Source organism: Leptodactylus fuscus, chromosome 3 (genome assembly GCF_031893055.1).
Source record: "Leptodactylus fuscus isolate aLepFus1 chromosome 3, aLepFus1.hap2, whole genome shotgun sequence".
Classification (NCBI taxonomy): Eukaryota; Metazoa; Chordata; class Amphibia; order Anura; family Leptodactylidae; genus Leptodactylus; species Leptodactylus fuscus.
Window position 1 is genome coordinate 81,335,460 of NC_134267.1, and position 22,432 is coordinate 81,357,891.

At 45.1% G+C, this 22,432-nt stretch overlaps 1 protein-coding gene across 3 annotated transcripts in view; it reads right to left on the minus strand.

Annotated features, from left to right (window-relative positions):
* The window catches only part of MAP3K4 (mitogen-activated protein kinase kinase kinase 4), a 91,723-nt gene extending 78,076 nt beyond the window's left edge, over positions 1-13,647 (minus strand). For 2 of the 3 annotated variants that reach the window (XM_075267847.1, XM_075267845.1), the window contains exons 1-2: positions 13,120-13,646; positions 4,625-4,686 (exon numbers count right to left, since the gene is read on the minus strand). In XM_075267847.1, the coding sequence (XP_075123948.1) occupies positions 4,625-4,641 (17 nt within the window). In that variant the 5' untranslated portion in view covers positions 4,642-4,686; positions 13,120-13,646. Of the gene's footprint in view, positions 1-4,624; positions 4,687-13,119 lie in introns of all 3 variants that reach the window. The other variant, XM_075267846.1, reaches the window with a different exon arrangement.
* Positions 13,648-22,432: the final 8,785 nt, after the last annotated feature.

Sequence of the window (22,432 nt, forward strand, 5' to 3'; positions counted from 1 at the left end):
TATAAGATCTATCTGCTCTGCTATCTGTTGCCAAAAGGGCTTTATTTTCTTGCACATCCACCAGAGGTGAACATAAGAGCCAATTCATTCTCCGCAGTGCCAACATAGATCAGAGTCAGACAGATTATGATCATGTAGCCATTTTGGTGATCTGTGCCACCGGGAAAGCACTTTGAAATGTGATTCCTGCATTCTGACGCAGGTCGAAAAACCGTGAGACCTAGCTAAGACACAGTTTGTCCTGCTCAATAGTGGATTCTATCCATTTCCTACAGGATGATACTTGGGTCAGTCTTGCTTAAGGCTCAATTCGAATGCAAGTTCATAAAAAAAAAATACTGACCAAAGATAAGTTCACAATTTAGTTGTGAGTAACATTTCGCTCACATCTGCGCTCAGTGAATGCTTGGGGATTCCGTTCCCCTCTCTGCTTTAAAAATGAAGAGAGAGAATTCCTGCAAGCAGGACTTTTTTTCCAAACTGTTCAGGCAGAGGCCCAGCAGATCCCAATATAGTCTATGGAGTCCACAGGTAACCGCTTTTAAAGCAGATTCCGTTTTTTCAGGTCTCCAAGTGGACCCAAAGAACAGAAACCCAAGTGACGATGTGACCTTAGCCTTATACAGCAGCTACATAACAATACACTCTAGGGAAAAGTTAGCTGAACACAATTTCAATAGGATTAGACAACTATATAATGGCATGGGGCCCACCTGACATTTCACCAACAGATGATTACGGATAGAAAACAAATATTGGACATGATAATAGTCAATGCCTGCTTCTTATCTTCTCCATGGGGATAAGATACAGCTAGGGCTCTCTTGCAGTGGTTTACTCCAATTGCCCCACTGAAAACTGCATACACCGAGTGTCATCTACAACTGAGGCCATACAAAAGGAATTTTTTCCTATACACCTAAACCATAAATACACAAAGTAAGAGAGTGTACATATTTTAGGCTTCAGTGACTGCTATATAGAAAATATGCTATCAATACCGAAAACAGAACAGGATGACCATATGAAGCCCATAACAAGGATGTAAAGAGTCTGCTGGTTTATACATCCACACTGTTGGTATCATGCACACTGTACAGATGGATCTCCTGTTTGGTACAAAGTACCCCCGTACATGTCATACATATGTATAAAACAAACATAAGAAATCTCTCCTCCATCCAAAGATAATAAACTTCCATTTCCTTTAAATACAGCCTGAGCGGCACTTACATACCTCTTTTATATACTCCGCTTGGCTCTCTAAGCAAAATCATGTCTTGATGGCCCAGCAAGTGACATTTTAACCGTGCATAATTAGGATTCAGTGTCAGTGAAGAAAAATGCATGGACATTACTTGCCAAAGACTCTGTCCCAACAGGTTTAACACATGGTGCTACTGACAGTTGTAAAGGTAATTTGCTTCAGACCAAATTAAGGTCAAATGATCTACCCCAAACAAGAACTTGCACTGACTGCAAAACCCTGGGATGTTAAAGGAATACCACAGTGCAAACAAGCTCTGACAAGACATCATGCAGTAAAATTAGGAAGCAAACAAGTGGAAGAAGCACTTGAGAGAATGACATAATGCACATTACACTGAATGGCAACTTTATTACAGACACCTGCCCTGTTATGAGGAGAGCTTCCTTGTATGGAAATGACACGCATAGCCCTAGCGTGCAGCAAATCGGCAAATCGGAGACTTTCAGTGTGAATCCACATTAGAATGAGTAGCAATGGAGCAATCTAAGCAACTCATGATTTTTAGACTAGAAGCAACCGGTTTAAGAAAAAATAAAAAAAATTGCCGACCCAACCTTGTAGGGTTTTCTCATGCAACAGGGTTGAAAGTCTAGTGAGGAAAAATATGCCATTAAAAGGTATTGTGTGGACGCAAACAACTCAGCGACAGAGGAGAATATGAAGAGTCGTTCGGCCAAACCGTAGGTGGAGTAAACTAGAAGAAGAGACATAAAGACCTGCATAAAATATGGCCTTGAGGAATCCCCAACCTGTTTTCACTGAGATATTATGTGCAGAAACCTAACAAAAACAGTGAATAGAGTAAAAAGGTCTGAAAACTTACTGAATGCATTTTAGGTAAATAAAACATAAATGCAACTATGTTTAACTGAGGCCTGGTTCACATCTGCGTTCGGTTTTACATTCGGGGAGTCTGCTTGGGGACCACCCCAAACGGAAACCGAATGCATTAAAAAGGGGTTAGCTAAAAAAGCGCATGGACCTCATAGACTATAATGGGGTCTGTGTGTTTTCCGTGCAGTGTCTGCACAAACCATGCAGAGAGAAAAGTACTGCAAACATTATTTGTACAGACACCACACAGAAAACACACAGACCCCATTATAGTCTATGGAGTCCAAGTGGTATCTTAGATAACCACTTTTTAATGCATTCGGTATTCTATTCTGGGGGTCCCTAAGCGGACTCTCCGAACAGAATACCGAACGCAGATGTGAACCAGGCCTGATCTGGCTCGCTCAGTATGCTATTAAAACATGTTGTGAATAGTTACAATAGGAGCAATAAAATAACTATAAATATAGATAAGAGATATAAATAATATACATTCAAGAAATAATATGAATTAACCCCTTAAGCACATGGCCCCGTTTTTCAAAATTGAGGTGTCACTATATGTGGAAATAACTTGACGCTATAACTTGTCCAAATGATTTTGAGACAGTTTTTTCATGAAACATTGTACTTCATGGTAATGGTATATATTGACCACTATTCTTTGCATTTATTTATTAAAAATAAATAAAGGAAATTTGAGGGAAATTTGGAAAAATTAGCATTTTTCAAAATGTGAAATGCTCTGCTTTTCAGACAGATAGCCATACCACCCAAATACATTAATAAATATTATCTACCCTATCTGTGCTTTATATTGGTTTCATCTTTTAATAGTCCTGCTTTTGAAGAGAAGATTTCGCTGTAATAATTCTTGGGTGACATGTCATATTTGTGGAGCCCCTTAATTATCATTACAATGGAAACCCCCAAAAAGTGACCCCATTTTGCAAACTACACTAAGTGGTATGGTGAGCATTTTGAGGTTTGGAGTCTGGATGCCATGTCACGTTTGCAGAGTTTCTAAGGTACCAGTAAAGTTTAATCCCCTAGGGAGTGACCCCAAAAATCTGTGTGGAGTACACTGGGACACCAAATTCCCTATTATTTTCCCAGTAGCTCCTATGATTGGGGGGTAGGGGTCACTTCTGGTGACTCTTCCATTGCAAGCTCTAAATCTGGGGCATACCCTGATATACGCTCACACAGCTTATACATTCCCTTTCTGCCACAGCCGATTTTGTTGATTTGGGGTTGCCATCACATTGTATAACTATATTTTTTTTTTTTCTTGTGATGTAGCCATATAAAGGCTTGTTGTTTTGTAAGATAATATGCATTTTCTAATTACACCATTTTGGGGTGTCTATTACTTAAAATGTTATTAAATCTTTCTGGGTGGCTTGAAACCCAAGGGTCTGATCACTAATGCATAGTATTATAAAACTGCTAAGATTCTAATATAGGCTGAAGGGAGCAGTCTGTAATACTCCATATATAATAGCATGCCTGAGAGCCTTCAATTTCACTCCTGGGGTTGGCAATTCACACCAAAATGGCGCCAGGGAGATTAGATTAATGCCCACAATCCGGATTGCCACCAGGTCTCTGCTGTATAATATAGCAAAAGCTATGGCAGGAGCTGAGCGGTCACCATATTTAAAACACCCAATATCTGCCGTAATAGTATGGGAAGGGTTAAAAGAGGCTTCTGGTTTTGGAGAATCCATTTTTGCTAAAATTCCACTGAAAATAAGCTTTAATTGATCGTAATCAAAGAAAAGTTTTCAAGCAATCATGATTGTGATTTGGGTCATAACCGCCAAGCCCTAGTTGTAACCCTTTATTTTCTAAGAGACAAACAAAAAGGTTCCTGCCAACTTGGAGACTATGAGTTCATTTACATACAATCATCCAGGATCCATATATTTTGAATTAAAAAATATATATATGACAAATTGTTCAGGGTGAAAGCAACAACCCAATCATGTATGGTGTATTTTATTTTGTACTTAGCGACGAATCCTCTTTAAAACATATGAGGAATGTCCTCAAGTGGGAAACATTCTTTATAGTTAATCTCAGCAGCATATATTTTATGTGTCCTTAGGCACAGCACACAAATGGTGATCATAATACACATTTTGCAAGTTGCAACAGCCAGCGTAACTTAGATGATACATTTTTGGAATAGCAATCAATTTAGGGGAAAAAAAAGTGCTCAATAAAATCAGAAGAGGGACGATGCTGTATAACAAGTTTCTAGTATAACATATAATAATAATATAGAAGCAAAAGCAACCACAGTCATGTAAAATACATAGTATTACGTAATAAAACAAGCTTGGCAACAAAAGAACAGCTATATCATAAAGGTCACTATTCAAAGGCGTATTAACAGTGGGCCGAATGTTTGGTGAAACGCCCAGTACTCTGCACTTCCAGTTGCTGGGAATGATTTTCCACAGTCATAAAGCCACACCCACACATGCTTGGCGTCAACTGCTGCAAAGAACTAACCTGTATCCAGTCTGCATCCAAAGGTCACACAGGAATCACACAGGGACTGCAAAGCTGTAATGCTTTATAAAAGAGAGATAAGGTGTATTTAGAAGGAGCTACCTGAAAAGTGGTATTTATTACATTCCTTTTAAGTGTCAGGTAGCAGTTACCTGGAAAAGCACATAAATAAGCCATGATATGCATCAGGGAACCACAATACTCCTCCTGCAGGGGCATATTTATGAATAGTACTTATTGCTATTAAGAAAATATACTTATTATATGAGTTACGGTATGTTATGTTTTATGCTTATCTTATATAATCTGCAGCACTTTACAAATCATAAGGTTCATGTATAGACAGAAAGATACATTACAGAGTAATACAATAACTGACACAATAGGAGAGAGGGCCCTGCTTGTGAGATCTTACAATCTATAAAGAATGAGTCTTTGTAAAAATGAGCCATTTATTTATTTTTAATAAATATTATTGATATTTTAAAAGTTCCGAAAAATCCTGTAGTTCTGTCTACTGAGGACAGGGAGACACCCTGAGAAGACAGGACCCAATAAGAATGAACGTGTGAGCAGACATGTGGATTATTATTTTTTAATGGTGCTAATTGATTTATAGCAGCTGTTAACCTGTTCTCTGCCAGTGGCAAGGAGCAGCAATCAATCCTTACCAAGTTCACTGTACTATTTCAGAGGATATCAACACATTCAAAATGGCTTCCGTCTGCTCAGAAGCAGAGCAGCTCCAAAACCAATCTATGGCTAAGGCCCCATGAGACATCCAGCAGCAAAAAAAAAACACAAAAAAAAAACAAAAACGCGGCGGTAACACATTGTGGTTCTTAGTGCAGTGCTTTAGACAAAGTTACAATCATACCTATGGGACAACCACCGACATTTCTGTAGGTATAAATGACATGCTGCGATTTCTAAAACTGCGCCAGTTTTGGAAATCGCAGCGAGTCCGCACCATGGTTTTTACCACAAAGTGGGCATATGATTCGCTAGAATCCTATCCACTTTGCCCTGACTGTAAAACACCGCAATTTTTCCCCTTTCACACTTAGGAGTTAGGCTAAGGTTGTGGCCCCACATTGTGGAAACGCAGCTTGTTTTGTTGCAGATTTTGTTGCGATTTATTGAAACAAAGCTAGGAATGGATTGAGCTGAAGGTAGAAGGTAGAACTTCCTATATATTTCGCATTCCTTCTATAGCCATTCTTGGCTTTGGCTCAAAAAAACTGCAGCAAAATCTGCAACAAAAAAAAGCAGAGATTTTGCATCGTGGGGCCACAGCCTAAGGCCCCACATTGCGGAAACGCAGCTTTTTTTATTTCAGATTTTGTTGCGTTTTTTTGAACCAAAGCCAAGAATGGATACAAAAGGAATGGGAAACATTAAGTGAAGTTCTACCGTCTGCTCATTCCACTCTCGGTTTTGGCTCAAAAAACCACAGCAAAATCTGCAACAACAAAAAAAAACTCCATCTCCGCAACGTGTAGCCTCAGTCTTAGGCCCCACAATTCCCCATAGGTATTAGGGTGTATTCACACAGAGGAAAATGGTGAGGAATATGGTGTGGAATTTCAGCGCTGAAAAAAAAAGTCTCCCATTGACTTCAATGGGTTCCTTTTTCTGGACCCTAATTGTAACAGAAAGTCCACAGGGGAAAACTCTGCAAACTTTCAGTCTAAAGCACTGAGTAAAGAACCACAATGCGTTGCTGCCGCGTTTTTCCCCGCAGAGCTTTTTGGCTGCGGTACGTCCCTTGGGGCCTTAGACTTAGGGTGCATTCACACTGAGTAAGCGCTAGCTTATTCTGAACGTAAAACACGTTCAGAATAAGCGGCGTCTAAAGCAGCTCCATTCATTTCTATGGGAGCGGGGATACGAGCGCTCCCCATAGAAATGAATGGGCTGCTTCTTTCACTCCATGCAGTCCCATTGAAGTGAATGGGGAGTGCCGGCGTGTACGCTCCGGCATGAGCAGAGCTTGCCGTATACGCCGGCACTCCCCATTCACTTCAATGGGACTGCACGGAGTGAAAGAAGCAGCCCATTCATTTCTATGGGGAGCGCTCGTATCCCCGCTCCCATAGAAATGAATGGAGCTGCTTTAGACGCCGCTTATTCTGAACGTGTTTTACGTTCAGAATAAGCTAGCGTTTACTCAGTGTGAATGCACCCTTAAGGAGTATTTTTACTCTTCAAGAAAAAAAAAAAAAAAAAAGCAACCTCTGAGCATAACCCAAAACATGTATTTATGCCAATTTGAGGAGGATAACACACTTTAATAAAAAAAAAAAAAAAAAAAAGTCCAAAAAATGGGGTCAGACAGCGTGGGAAAATCCCTTTAGGAAGAAGCCTCACATTGAGAAAATGCAGCATTTTATAGTACCTGCAAAGAGGATGGGGTTCTAGCTAATCCCATCCACACAGTGCAAAAAAAAAGAAAAATCTGCAGCAGAAAAGCTGAATTTTCAAAAATGCCCACGTTTATAACTGAGGAAACACTGGCATTTTTCACATAGGTATAACAGGAGAAGAGAGTGCTTAGAGAAAGACTTTGCGAAAATGCAATGAAAAATGCTACAAAAAAAACAAAACTGTGATGTATTTCTGTTGCCATTTTTTTGGGCTGCAAGGAAAATCAGACTTAATGTGGATTGTGGATAATGACTGGCAGTTTCGCCTGACAGCCAGCTGAAAATTCCCAGCATGGTTGGTCTGTTTGGATCTGTTGTGCAAAGGGTCACATAATGGAAAAAAAATCCAGTAGTGCTTGATCTTTTTGCAAGTAGTCAGCACCCTCAGTTGCAATGCGACTCCATATACACACTGGTGACTGACTAGCAGGACAACATGGAAATCTTTTGTCACGAGATCGGAGCCTTTTCTATATTATCCTATTTCATCCACAAAGCTCAGTATAGATACTATATAAATGACAACATCTGACTACAAAGTCAGTGCCTCTATACAACAATAACATATTTGTTGCATTTGCTTCCCACCAGATGGTATGTCTGAGTGAATTAGCATGTTCAGACACTTTTCACATAATATGCAAGAATAATCCTTTCCAACTGGCAGGCAAGGAGATACTTGCTATACAGTACCACTTCTCCCTCGGCAGTCTGTTATATTCCATAACAATCCCTTCTGTAGCTATGACAATGAACTGGAAAAATGGCTACAATGAGATAAGTAAGAACCCTCATCCAACATTCTCAGAAAGGGAGTTTCTATATCTGGTGTAAAATATTACTATTAACTAGGGATGGTAGATTATGATCCAACTCAAAATCATGATGCATTAAGATTTTACCTTGATTATGATCAATAAATACGGTAGATATTTTAGGACACTCCCCCTTTTTGTTATTGAGTTTTGGTTTTGGTTATTCACATATCCAGGGTCGGACTGGCCCGCCGGGGAACCGGGGAATCCCCGAGCCTTGACTGTCAGTCCTCATTTCCCCAATGCAGAAGCATTGGTCAGAGGCCCGATCGGGATGTCAGGGGCTGGTTCGGGCCCTTGTCCAGTGCATTTGCATTGACAAACTGAGCACTGATAGTGGCAGGGGCCAGACCGGTAAACTCGGGGCCCCAGGCTGCCGGCAGCGCTGTATTGACTAAAGATGGCCAGCTGCTGGCAGTTTCCCAGGGCCCTGATACTTACACAGGGGCCTCCTGCCAGTGGGATACTTTCCCTATTAATGTAGGGAAAGTATACATCGGGAGCACAACAGGGGCAGTGTGTATGTGTGTGAGTATATATATGAGTGTGTAGGTAACTGTTGCAGTTTTTGGAAATCGCAGCACTTATCTACGGAAACACCTACAGTGTCCCTATAGGTAGAATGGAAGCAGAAAGTCCTCAGAGGAAACCTCTGTGGAGTTTCTGCAAAAAGTGCTGCAGGAAAAACTGATGTGTTGATGCCGGGGGTTTTGCCGCAGCGCTTTTTTGCTACGGGACGCTGTGTTAGGCCTTATCCTTATAGTGTGATGTACAGTATATTGAAATGTTAAAGAGGACCTTTCATCACCTGGAGCACATGCGGTTTTATATACCGCTAGAAAGCTGACAGTGTGCTGAATTCAGCGCACTTTCGGCTTTCCTGTTCTGTGCCCCCGGTGAAGAGCTATCGGTGCCGGTACCGTAGCTCTTCACTGTCAGAAGGGCATTTCTGACAGTCTGTCAGGAACATCCTTCTTCCCAGCAGTGCCTATTGCACTGTACTGTAAGATCGGGGAGGAACGCCCCATCCCCTCTTGATAATGCTCGTCCATAGACGAGTACTGGGGGAAGGTGGCGTTCCTCACCACTCAGCATCTCACTAGGCGGTAAGCAACGCCCCCTCACACAGTACAGCACAATAGATGCTACAGTGAGGAAGGACGTTACTGACTGACTGTCAGAAACGCCCTTCTGACAGTGAAGAGCTACGGTACCAGCACTGATAGCTCTTCACTGGGGACACAGAACATGAAAACCAATAGTGCACTGAATTCAACACACTGTCGGCTTTCTAGTGGTGTATTAAACTGCATGTGCCCCAAATAGTGAAAGGTCCTCTATAAGGATTAAGCGCAACAGCAAGACACAGTGTTTTTCATTGAGCTTTTGTCCCCAGCACCCCATTGTCCCTGCCTGTGCCTGTTCAGTCTCATGGCCTCATTTCTGGAAATTCTGTACTTAATTGGTGTCAGCGATCACATGAGGTGCAGGACTCCCAGCAAGGAGGCGTCGGTATGAGACTAAATGGACACTGGCGGTGGACAATGGAGTAATGGGGACAGGTGAAGGCACTTTTTATTTATTTATTTTTTATTTTACACCTCCAACCAGGCACATGGGTTGCTCCAATTCCTGGACAAATCTTTAAAGGATTTATCCATCTTTATAATATTGATGGTCTGCCCTAAGGATAGGCCATCAATGTTACATCTGTGATGATACAACAGCCAGGACCTCTGCAGATCAGCTCTTCCAGGACAATGTGGCTACAGGTAATGGTAACACTTCTCGGAGCTGCGCTGTTCACTTTCTATACAGAGTGTAGTAGTAGGTTTAGGTAGTATGTTGTTGCACATTGTATGGTGGGTGAGCAGCATGGCTCCCGAGATGGTACTACCTTTAGCTGCCCTGTCTCGGTATCGCTGGTCTGCAGGGTCCTGGTGGTGGGTCCCTAGAAACAATTCCACTGGTGGGCCCTAGACACCCCAGTCCGACCCTGCACATATCAGCAATCTTGACTGGATAGCGTACAGTTAATGTCATATCCTTTACCCAATGGCAGAGTAAGACAGGAGTGCAAAAAAAATTGAAACAATGAACGTTAGTAAGTTCATATCAATTAACTGGGCTGACTTTCGATTAACTGCTCAGTGCTACTGTTATCCCTTTCCAGAATTAGGGGTCATTCACATGGAGTAAAGTAGCGCTGAATCTGCTACGATAACTCGTGGCAGAATCAGCGCTGATAAAAAGACTCCCGTTGAGTTCAATGTGTTCCGTCTTCCACGCGGAACACATTGAAATCAATGGGAGGCTTTTTAACACATTGATTTCAATGGATTTCAATGTGTTCCATGCGGAAGACAGAACCCATTGAACTCAATGGGAGTCTTTTTATCAGCACTGATTCTGCCGCGAGTTATTGTGGCAGAATCAGCGCCACTTTACTCCGTGTGAATGACCCCTTAGGCCCCAATGTTGCGGAAATGCAGTTTTCTTGGTGTAGATTTTGCCATTCTTGGCTTTGGCTCAAAAAATGCAGCAAAAAATTAAAAAAAGTGCGTTTCCGCATCATGGGGCCTCAGTCTAACGGCTCATGAACACTACTTGGTGATTGGACAAAGTCATCCGTGTACCGCCCATGCTTCCACGGCCCCATTGAGGTCAGCGAGGATAGAAACAAAACAGGACAGGAATAGGGCCTGGCATGAGTTGTGCGGCACACACTGTTGGCCTGCACATAGTCCATGAAAATCACTGTCGGGTGTAAGGGTACAAATTTATGTTTCTGTAAAATTGACAAACATATACCGGTACATAGCTATTAGTATAAAGAAAACAATTTTAGAGGATTAAAACGTATTAGATGATCAAATAACTTTATTGAATGAGGGAAACTAATGTTATACTACACATATGCAGTCAGACATTTTAGTTTGCATCAGCAGTCACCTGACCACAAACAAAACATGACCACTTCTTGAAAATCTTGCAAAATAGCACCTGTGTCTAATAGTGTGAAATCAGGGGCATCCTGACGTGTCAGACTCACCTGAAAGTTTTCTATATGACCAAGTAAATTACGCAATCTGAGAAAGTTGTGCATCTCTCTTCTTGGCCCGAGTGCTCCACTGTCCTCCCAGTGCAGACCGATCCTGCTGTTGGCTGTCTTTTTTTTGCAACAGTTCTCACCTGCTGTGACGTCCTAGGCCACTTCCACTGAGACTGCTGATTGGACACAGAGATCATGTGACCATGTGAGGCCAATCGGCAGTGTTAGGAAGGGACCCAGGGACATCAGAAGTAGTGACATCCTTGAGTCCCTTCATTAAGGTCATTCATTGATTGGCCTCAGTGGTCACGTGTGCTGAGGACTTCTGTCAGAAGAAAACAACAGAGCTGCAGGATCGGACCATGCTGGGAGGCATCGAAACACTTGGGACAGGCGAGTTTTTTCGTTTTTTTTTTTTTTTTTTTACCCCTGACTGTACTCTAACATAGCCTTGAACTGTCCAGAGGGTGTTTCTTACCGCTCAGTGATGACAATGAGCTGTGAGGAACGCTCCCTCTGACAGTTCAAAGCTATCTTAGAGTACAGTCTGGGGTGGCGTTCCTCACAGGCCAGCCATGACGCTAGGTTGTATGACCCACACTTCTGACAGTGGGGAGAGATTGGGGAGCTGGTGCACAGATTGGGAAAGCCAACAGTGAGCTGAATTCAGTGCACTGTCTGCTTTCTAGCAGTATATAATACTGCATATTTAAGGCTAGGGCCCCACGTTACGGGAAAGCTGTTTTTTTGTTGCAGATTTTGCTGAGATTTTTGAGCCAAAGACAGATGTGGATTGAGCAGAAGGGACACGTTTTCCCTTTGTATTTCCCATTTCTTTTGTAGCCATACCTGGATTTGACTTAAGGGAAGGAAATAAAAAAAAAAAAAAAAAAAGTGAAACAAAAAAAAGAAAAAGAGAAATAAAATAAAATAAAAAAGGTATTTCTACCTGCCAAAATAGTGACTACCACATCTTGAAAAAGAAATACTACTTATTTTAGAAAAAACAAAACCGTACTGGATAATGGTAAGCAACCAATTATGCAGCATAGTCAATGATGGGGAACTTTATTTTCACAAAGTGCGGCAGCCATGGTTAGACTATGGTTTTGATTTCATGACAACAATAGTAGTATCCGATTAGTACCAAGTATGCTGGACTAGGAACATGACAATCTGGATATATTATATCACTTTATTTTCCCTGCCTGAGGATCTTCCCAAGTTTACAGAAAACTGACTGCTCTTGTTCCACATTGTAGAATAATGTACCATTTTTATAAAAACTGAAATTTTTCAATAAAAATTATTTAAAACAGAGAAAAACTGTTGTAATGGGACACCCCTCACTCCAGCCAGCGACCACTGTAACTAGATTGGTAACTATAGGCAACCGCACTTTATTAATCAATCAATCAATCAATCAATCTCCTATTCTCGGCTCTGATTTGAACAGTTCATGCAGCGCTACTGCTATGTCAGCAATTCTGCTAGGGTCCAAGTGTCTTGTAATACATGTAGTCAACCATGAATTTTGTAGGCACATTGGACTGCTTAGAAAGTCATCACCTAACACAGCATCGAATGGTCAAATAAAAAACATCTGTCCAACTTTTTTTTGTGCAAACTGTTTGCCAGTAATACATCAGGACAGCGGTAAAATTAGGTAGTGAAGAATACAGTACAGTTAGCAATGCCAGGCTGTACCAAGAGTACCACAGACATACAAAAATTGCAGAGGACTTCGATAAGTCAATGGCACAGACTGCGCCCCCTCCTTCTGCACAATCTGGTGTGACAAGGACATATTAAATAGGATATTAATCATGATCACCTGCACTGACATTGCACAGAAAAATACCATACCTGAATACACAGACACCCACTAACATGTTACTATGAACCAGTGTCCTCCTACTACTAACACTTGCAAAGAAGACCAACTAGCACCGAATTTCCTGGAAAGTTGTGTGTTCCCTGTGGTAACAGGGACGAAGCTCACTGCCCATTTGCAGGATCAGCTGCAAAACTCCCGGGATCCAGGGAGGGAAAACTACAAGCAGGATGTGAGGAGATTTCCAGTCCAGCAAGAGGCCAGTGATGCCAAGCACTAAGGCGCCAGAGCTGGGGGCACCGACTGTGCAGAGCTGGCATGTATGCACACTGCAATATCCATGCACGAAAACCCTGTACGGTACCTACCTCATAGGAGCAGGATTCACGGCCAGCCTCTATTCTCGTTAATGCACTCCAAGAGATCCCACAGACAATAACGTCACATGCATTTTGTGTAAAGAGTCCTGATGCACAAGAAACTCAGGATGCAAACTCTATAGTCGCAGCTTCTTCTGTTTTCTTTCTGTCCCCTCTAGTTGCAAGATGCAAGCGACAAGTACCGAGTGGCTCACTATTTGCCAGGAAGGGAGCCGGATACTCCCGCGCAGGCGCCTTCCCCATTCACTAACACAGGCTCACTATTAGGCAGCTACTGAGGGGAGGCTCTGTCGCACGCATTGGTTTGCATATGGAGGAGGGCAGAGTGTCCGCTTCCCTGCAGGACTAGGTCGCTACTAAATAGGTTGATGGGGTGCATTACATTCCAGAGATAACAAAGATGACGGCAGTGTTGTATAAGATGTCGCAGTGTGACGGCGCTGTTGCTAGCTCCTGGATTACTGCGCTTAGGCCTAGAAGGCGGGTGTGACTCAGGAGTAATGGCTGAGGCGGCTGAAGTACAATAAGTACATATTGCCCTCAAGTGTTTCGCATTGTCAGTGCACACAAAGTGGCGGCGATACAGTACAATGTCTGTGGTAATGGCCTCCTCACTTATCATTTACATACAATTACTTGGCTCAGGCTGCAGCAGGGATAATTACATTAGGGCAGACTGAAGAGGTGAAGGCGCGCCAGCCATTCCCCAGAGAAGTGACCATTTAGTCCCCTCAGGACTACAAGTGTGTATGAGACACAAGTGTATACACTACAGCTTGTATGGCCAGATAAGCAGTCCAGGACCTCAGGCTAAGTTCAGACTATGCATTGTTATGGTGAGGTGTCCGAACGACATGTTTTGAAGTTTGGGAACAGCAGATGTTACGTCTGTGAATGTTATTGCCTGAAAAAATACCTCATCAGTCAAATACATCATTCTTCAGATATGCTATTTGTTTTATACCAAAAAACAACCATGGAGTTCTAATTTATTATATAAAAAATATAAATGTTTATTTATATTAATTTATCTATTATATATATTAAAACACACCCCAGTAGGATACAAGAAAATATCAAATCCACCCCTATACCCACTACTCAATGAAGAACCAAATGGAAATGACTGGCTGTATATCATATACCATAATATATACCATACACTTATTATAAACATCATACCGTAAGTTCACATTGTATAATTGCAGTTCTACAGCACAACATGCTTCATACATAATCCTGCTTAGGGCTAGTTCACATGTGGGGCGCCCGCGCGGGTTTTGACACAGAGAGAGACGCAGCGAGTCGCGTCTCTCTCTGGTCAAAACCCGCCTGCCGTGACCATCGCGGTCACGGCTTTCCCCTCCTATGTCGGCTCAAATGAATGAGCCGACACAGGAAGGTGCTGCCGCTAGGCGGAAGCCGCGGTCCAGCGCGCCGCGGCTTCCACCTGAAGAAAGGACATGTCGCTTCTTTTCAAACTTGTAGTGGCTGTGTAACAGAGAAAATTTGAACACGGGAGGGTCACTTCAAACAGTTATAGCTTGGACATTAAAAATTTGTAGTCAACTAAAAGTAAAACATATTTGCAAATATAAATAAAGATTTTGCAGGTTTTTGAATATTTTTTTGAACCATTATAGTGGTGGCAGTCTGTTGTCCTGATAGGTTCCTTATGGATATGACAATTATTGTGGCTTGATTATCTTCTCATACATGCACTTTCCCTACCTGGTAAACTGGCCAAAATAAGGAAAATAGTTGGTTTCTTACCAGTACCAGATCATAGAAAGTACTTGCATTTATGGTCATATCTATTGGTAATAATGATAAAAGACTGTTACCACTATTTGAATGTGGTTATGTCTGAGAAAATAATTCTAGACTAAAGGGCCAAGTTGCAGAAAAACAGCGTTTACTACTGCTGTGGAAACTGAGTGGGAAAAAAAGTTGCATTTTATGGTACCAACAAAGTTAATGAGATTTTGGTTAATCTCGTCCATACATTGCAGAAAAAAGATAATCCTTTAGGCTGAGTTCACACGGAGTATTTAGAGGCGAATATGGCCTCAAAATCCTGACCAGAAAGACGGCTCCCATTGAAATCAATGGGAACCATTCAGGTCTTTTTTCCGGAAGCCGTTTGTTCTGACTCCCAGAAAAAATAACGGACATGCTCATTTTTTAGGCCGATTTGCCTGCGAATCCACCTGGAGACACTCCCTCCCAACTAGGCCCATTCATTGGGCCTAATCCAGAACAGAGTGTGCGACTGGATGCTGATACACTGCACTGCACCTGCATCCAGTCGCGGCTACCCGTTTTTTGGTGAACTGCCCTATCTTGACGTGGATTCCGCTGCGGCGTCAAGACATTCCCTCTGGACTAAGCCCATTCATTTGTGCTTTAAAAAAAATATAATAAAAAAATATAGTAAATAAAAGTTCTAAATCACTCCTTTCCCAAGAATACATATAAAAGTAGAAACTGACTGTGAAACACATACACATTAGATATCCATGTGTCTGAGAGTGCCCGGTCTACTGAATATAGGGTATCTGTAGTGCTCCTGTTCCGTCGGGAAGGGGTTAATAGGAGCACTGCAGATACCCTATATTCAGCCAGGCTGAATTCCAAGTGGGGGGAAAAAAAACTCAGTCCTCAAGCTCAAGGAAGGGGCGGACAGACAACAAAAACACCCCCTCCCCTTTCCCAGAACCCAGCAACTACTGCACCCAAAAACTCTGACCATTTTAATTTTTGAAATTTTCCAGTAGCTGCTGCATTTCCCCCCTCGGCTTATACTAGAGTCCATAAGTTTTCCCAGTTTTTTGTGGTAAAATTAGGGGCCTCGGCTTATATTCAGGTTGGCTTATACTCGAGTATATACGGTATGTTGTAGACAGGGAAAAATTATAGATGGCAGGTACCTTCCACTGAGGTGGCTGGTATACAATGTGACTGGCTGGTGTTTGGGTCCAGGATTTAGGAGTTGTTGCAAGCCCAGGCTTATACTCCAGTCCTGGTTTTGCTGGATGACCCAAGTGTCCAGCTATTACAGAGTTGAAGATACGCAAGGGAATGGGTGTGGCCATCTCTTGGCTGAGAAAGCTGTTGAACACACTGCTCTGTGTGTCTGGAGGAGAAAGCCCAAAATCACCTGGTGATAAAACCTTGGAGAATTACTTTCTTTGTATCCTGAAGTAAGGACTATTTATTTGTTACTTGATTTTGTACCTTCCTGCTAAAGCAAGCTGTTTTGATTTATCTTTATTCTGAAGTAAGTTATTTTTATTTATGAACTAGTAGACTGTGTGAACTGCTACTAATAAGGCTACACAACTGTGCGCTGCTATCCCTGCCTCCATCTGCCTGATTTACCTAGTAACCAGCCTACTCTGATGGTCCTACATTTACAATGTTAATCTGGCAGCTACCCTACTACTGTGTGTACATACCGTATTTTTCGGACTATAAGACGCACCTAGGTTTTAGAGGAGGAAAATAGGGAAAAAAAATTTTGAAGCAAAAACTGGTAAAATATTTAATATATGGGAGTTGTAGTTTTGCAACAGCTGCAAGGCCACATTGACAGGTGACCCTGCAGCTGTACGGGGATGTATAGGGCGTTTTTTTTTTTGCGGGGCCAGATGTACTTTTTAGTTATACCATTTTGGGGAATGTCTATTTCTTAGATCACCGTGTATTGAAAAAAAAAACAGGAGGTGATTTAGAACTTTATTTTTTTTTTTTTTTTTTTTTTTTTTTTACTATTTTATTCCCCCCCGGGGGCTTGAACCTGCGGTCACTTGATTGCAAGTCCCATAGACGGCAATACAACTGTATTGCCGTCTATGGGACATTCTGTCTATTAGTATTACGGCTGGTCATAGAGACCAGCCGCGATACTAATACAGCAGTGACAGGCCCGGGAGCCTCATTAGGCTCCCGGCTGTCACCTGAACAGGTCGGCTCCTGCGATATCGTCGCGCAGGAGCCGGCCTGCAACTTTACAGGTACGGGGCCGGTGGGGACCGGCCCCGGGGGAGGAGGGGCCGCTGATACTGACCCGGCATCCGCTGTACTAGAGAGGCGGATGCCGGGGAGGGATAGACGCCGGGGCCTGAGACATCGCTGCCCTGCATGAAGCCAGCGGCGGGGGACGGAGGAGCGGAATAGCATCACTCCTCCCGCTGCTGGCTTCATGCAGGGCAGCGATGTCTCAGGCCCCGGCACCTATAATGGCGTCTATCACTTGCTGGCTTCCGCCTCTCTAGTACAGCGGATGCCAGGCGCCACATTCGGCCTATAAGACGCACCCTTCTTTTCCCCCCAAATTTGGGGGGGAAAAAAGTGCGTCTTATAGTCCGAAAAATACGGTAAGTGTATATGAGTAATGTCATAACTAGAATTTTTGAGACTAACACATAATAGTTTTCAGAATTTACTTCTTTACTTTTCATATTGGTGATTTGTCTTAAAGTGTAAATTAAAGGGGTTTTAACATTTAAAAAAAAAAAAAAAAAAACCTAACTATTTTTAATGTGTTGCACCCAAATACCTTTAGCCGTGTTATGAGTGGCTTCTGGGAGTTTCTGGCCTCCTCTGCATCTGTTTATATGGATACCTTCCTGCGCTCTTAGCCTACAACTACCATGATGCATTGCTCTTTACTCAGCTCTCCAACTCGCTCCCTTCCCCTCCCTCTTTCATACCCACCTCCTTGTTTCCCTAGTTATCCTTTAAAAAGGCTATTCAGGCCCCGCTAATCGTTTTATAAAAGACCACCCCATTGTAAAGTATCACTGTAAAACCGTATATGATACTTACCGTGAGCATTGCGTGTATGCCTCCACGTTATCCTTGGTTGACGCCCTCCTCTCGTTTCTTCTTGGTAAGATGTCCTCCTTCCCTTGCGATGTTCGGCCTCCATCTTCCTTTATTCCGACAGGTTTCAGCGAAATCCCACTCATGGGACGGAATACAATCGCAATTGCAAGTGATGTGCTTTCAAAGCACACGGACCCCATAGACTATATTGGGCTCCGTGCGCTTGCCACGCATTGCCCGCACAAATGATTCGTGCGGGCAGTGCGTGGCAAGCACACGAAGCCCATTATAGTCTATGGGGTCCATGTGCTTTGACTGCACATCGCTTGCAATTGTGACTGTATTCCGTCCAGGGGCTGTCCGTGTGGACTCCTTCCGGACAGAATACAAACACTAGTGTGAACCAACCGTAAGGAAAAAAAAGATTTGTCAGAAGCAGTAATCTCCATCCTGCACAATAGGAAACCAGTCACCTCCGCAATTTATCTCTGCATCTGGACGGCCTTCCCTTCTCTATAGAATCATGGAATCTAGCCTCTTCAGTTCCAGGTAGTTCTGTGATTCTGGATTTCTTACAACAAAAAAAAAATCTCAAAGGGTTTAAAACAGTTACCCTAAGGCTGGGGCCCCACGGATTGGAAATGCCGCAGGGAAAAAATCATGGTGTTTTACAGTAACTGCAAAGTGGATGGGATTATTGCAAATCCCATACCCACTTTGCAGTTAAAAACTACGCCGCGATTTCCAAAATGGTGCAGTTTTGGAAATCGCAGCATGTCAATTATATCTACAGAAACGCCAGCAGTTTCCACATAAATATAATTCTATCAAAATTTGTAGAGGAAAACTCTGAACTTTCTGTTTAAAGCACTGTGGGAAGAACCGTGCTGCATTCCTGCCGCTGGAAAAAAAAAAAGCCTCCCATTGAAGTCAATGGGAGACTTTTTTTTTTTTTAGCACTGAAATTCCACACCAAATTCCTCACCATTTTCCTCCGTGTGAATGAACCCTTAGGGCCTCAGGGCTCACTCAACTAGAGCTATCTCCACCTCCTGGGGTGCTGCAGCTTTAATTGATCAGCGCTGCCTGGCTGCGACATGTCGTTTATAATTCAGCTCTTTACTTCGGAAGGAAGTCCTGCCCTAATTAAGTAATTCATCTGTTATTCCTTCTGATTAGTGTCCTTGAGGCAGCTGGAAAAAGCAAAAATTACTCTTACTTGTAAACTCACTTTCCATAACCTCCACAACAATACAGAATTTTTCCCTCCCTTTGATGTTTTAATAACTTTTGTCATTTCAAATATATTTTGACTTCTCAGTCTCTGATATATGGGTGCATTCACACTACGGATACGCTCACTGATTGGGCCGTACACGCCAGCGCTTCCCATTCACTTCAATGGGAGCGCTCGTAGAGAAAAAAACAGCCCATTCATTTCAATGGGGAGCGCTCGTATGCCGGCTCCCATTGAAATGAATGGGATCTGCTTTATACAGGCTGATTCTGACCGTGTTTTAACGTTCAGAATCAGTCAGCGTATCAGTAGTGTGAATGCACCCACTGGTACATTTTGGAAAATGAAACATTTTATTCTGATTCCAAGCTGTTTCCTGTTCAAGTGAGAGATGGGGAATCCTCCAGACCAGACCTGGGCAAAGCCCGGCCCCCGGGCCATATCCGGCCCTCTGACTGATTCAGTCCGGCCCGCACAGCTTGTCTAGGGGGCTTGTCTTAGTGCCGGCAGGACAGTGCAGGAAGATGGAGACATGTGAGTGTGTGTCATAAGGTACTGGGGAATGTGAGATGCAGGGGGGAGTGTATCTGTCTGTCTGTATGTGTCTGTGTGTGTGTCTCAGTAACCTAGGGGCAGAGATAGAAGGGGAATGTTATACTAGGGCAGAGATGGCAGATGGAGGGGGGGGGGGACATGAAACTGGGGGAGAGATGGAGGGGGGGGGGGGACATGAAACTGGGGGAGAGATGGAGGGGGGGGGGACATGAAACTGGGGGAGAGATGGAGGGGGGGGGGACATGAAACTGGGGGAGAGATGGAGGGGGGGGACATGAAACTGGGGGAGAGATGGAGGGGGGGGGACATGAAACTGGGGGAGAGATGGAGGGGGGGGGACATGAAACTGGGGGAGAGATGGAGGGGGGGGGACATGAAACTGGGGGAGAGATGGAGGGGGGGGGACATGAAACTGGGGGAGAGATGGAGGGGGGGGGACATGAAACTGGGGGAGAGATGGAGGGGGGGGGACATGAAACTGGGGGAGAGATGGAGGGGGGGGGACATGAAACTGGGGGAGAGATGGAGGGGGGGGGACATGAAACTGGGGGAGAGATGGAGGGGGGGGGACATGAAACTGGGGGAGAGATGGAGGGGGGGGGACATGAAACTGGGGGAGAGATGGAGGGGGGGGGACATGAAACTGGGGGAGAGATGGAGGGGGGGGGACATGAAACTGGGGGAGAGATGGAGGGGGGGGGGACATGAAACTGGGGGAGAGATGGAGGGGGGGGGACATGAAACTGGGGGAGAGATGGAGGGGGGGGGACATGAAACTGGGGGAGAGATGGAGGGGGGGGGACATGAAACTGGGGGAGAGATGGAGGGGGGGGGACATGAAACTGGGGGAGAGATGGAGGGGGGGGGACATGAAACTGGGGGAGAGATGGAGGGGGGGGGACATGAAACTGGGGGAGAGATGGAGGGGGGGGGACATGAAACTGGGGGAGAGATGGAGGGGGGGGGACATGAAACTGGGGGAGAGATGGAGGGGGGGGGACATGAAACTGGGGGAGAGATGGAGGGGGGGGGACATGAAACTGGGGGAGAGATGGAGGGGGGGGGACATGAAACTGGGGGAGAGATGGAGGGGGGGGGGACATGAAACTGGGGGAGAGATGGAGGGGGGGGGACATGAAACTGGGGGAGAGATGGAGGGGGGGGGACATGAAACTGGGGGAGAGATGGAGGGGGGGGGACATGAAACTGGGGGAGAGATGGAGGGGGGGGGACATGAAACTGGGGGAGAGATGGAGGGGGGGGGGACATGAAACTGGGGGAGAGATGGAGGGGGGGGGACATGAAACTGGGGGAGAGATGGAGGGGGGGGGACATGAAACTGGGGGAGAGATGGAGGGGGGGGGACATGAAACTGGGGGAGAGATGGAGGGGGGGGGACATGAAACTGGGGGAGAGATGGAGGGGGGGGGACATGAAACTGGGGGAGAGATGGAGGGGGGGGGACATGAAACTGGGGGAGAGATGGAGGGGGGGGGACATGAAACTGGGGGAGAGATGGAGGGGGGGGGACATGAAACTGGGGGAGAGATGGAGGGGGGGGGACATGAAACTGGGGGAGAGATGGAGGGGGGGGGACATGAAACTGGGGGAGAGATGGAGGGGGGGGGACATGAAACTGGGGGAGAGATGGAGGGGGGGGGACATGAAACTGGGGGAGAGATGGAGGGGGGGGGACATGAAACTGGGGGAGAGATGGAGGGGGGGGGACATGAAACTGGGGGAGAGATGGAGGGGGGGGGACATGAAACTGGGGGAGAGATGGAGGGGGGGGGACATGAAACTGGGGGAGAGATGGAGGGGGGGGGACATGAAACTGGGGGAGAGATGGAGGGGGGGGGACATGAAACTGGGGGAGAGATGGAGGGGGGGGGACATGAAACTGGGGGAGAGATGGAGGGGGGGGGACATGAAACTGGGGGAGAGATGGAGGGGGGGGGACATGAAACTGGGGGAGAGATGGAGGGGGGGGGACATGAAACTGGGGGAGAGATGGAGGGGGGGGGACATGAAACTGGGGGAGAGATGGAGGGGGGGGGGACATGAAACTGGGGGAGAGATGGAGGGGGGGGGACATGAAACTGGGGGAGAGATGGAGGGGGGGGGACATGAAACTGGGGGAGAGATGGAGGGGGGGGGACATGAAACTGGGGGAGAGATGGAGGGGGGGGGACATGAAACTGGGGGAGAGATGGAGGGGGGGGGACATGAAACTGGGGGAGAGATGGAGGGGGGGGGACATGAAACTGGGGGAGAGATGGAGGGGGGGGGACATGAAACTGGGGGAGAGATGGAGGGGGGGGGACATGAAACTGGGGGAGAGATGGAGGGGGGGGGACATGAAACTGGGGGAGAGATGGAGGGGGGGGGACATGAAACTGGGGGAGAGATGGAGGGGGGGGGACATGAAACTGGGGGAGAGATGGAGGGGGGGGGACATGAAACTGGGGGAGAGATGGAGGGGGGGGGACATGAAACTGGGGGAGAGATGGAGGGGGGGGGACATGAAACTGGGGGAGAGATGGAGGGGGGGGGACATGAAACTGGGGGAGAGATGGAGGGGGGGGGACATGAAACTGGGGGAGAGATGGAGGGGGGGGGACATGAAACTGGGGGAGAGATGGAGGGGGGGGGACATGAAACTGGGGGAGAGATGGAGGG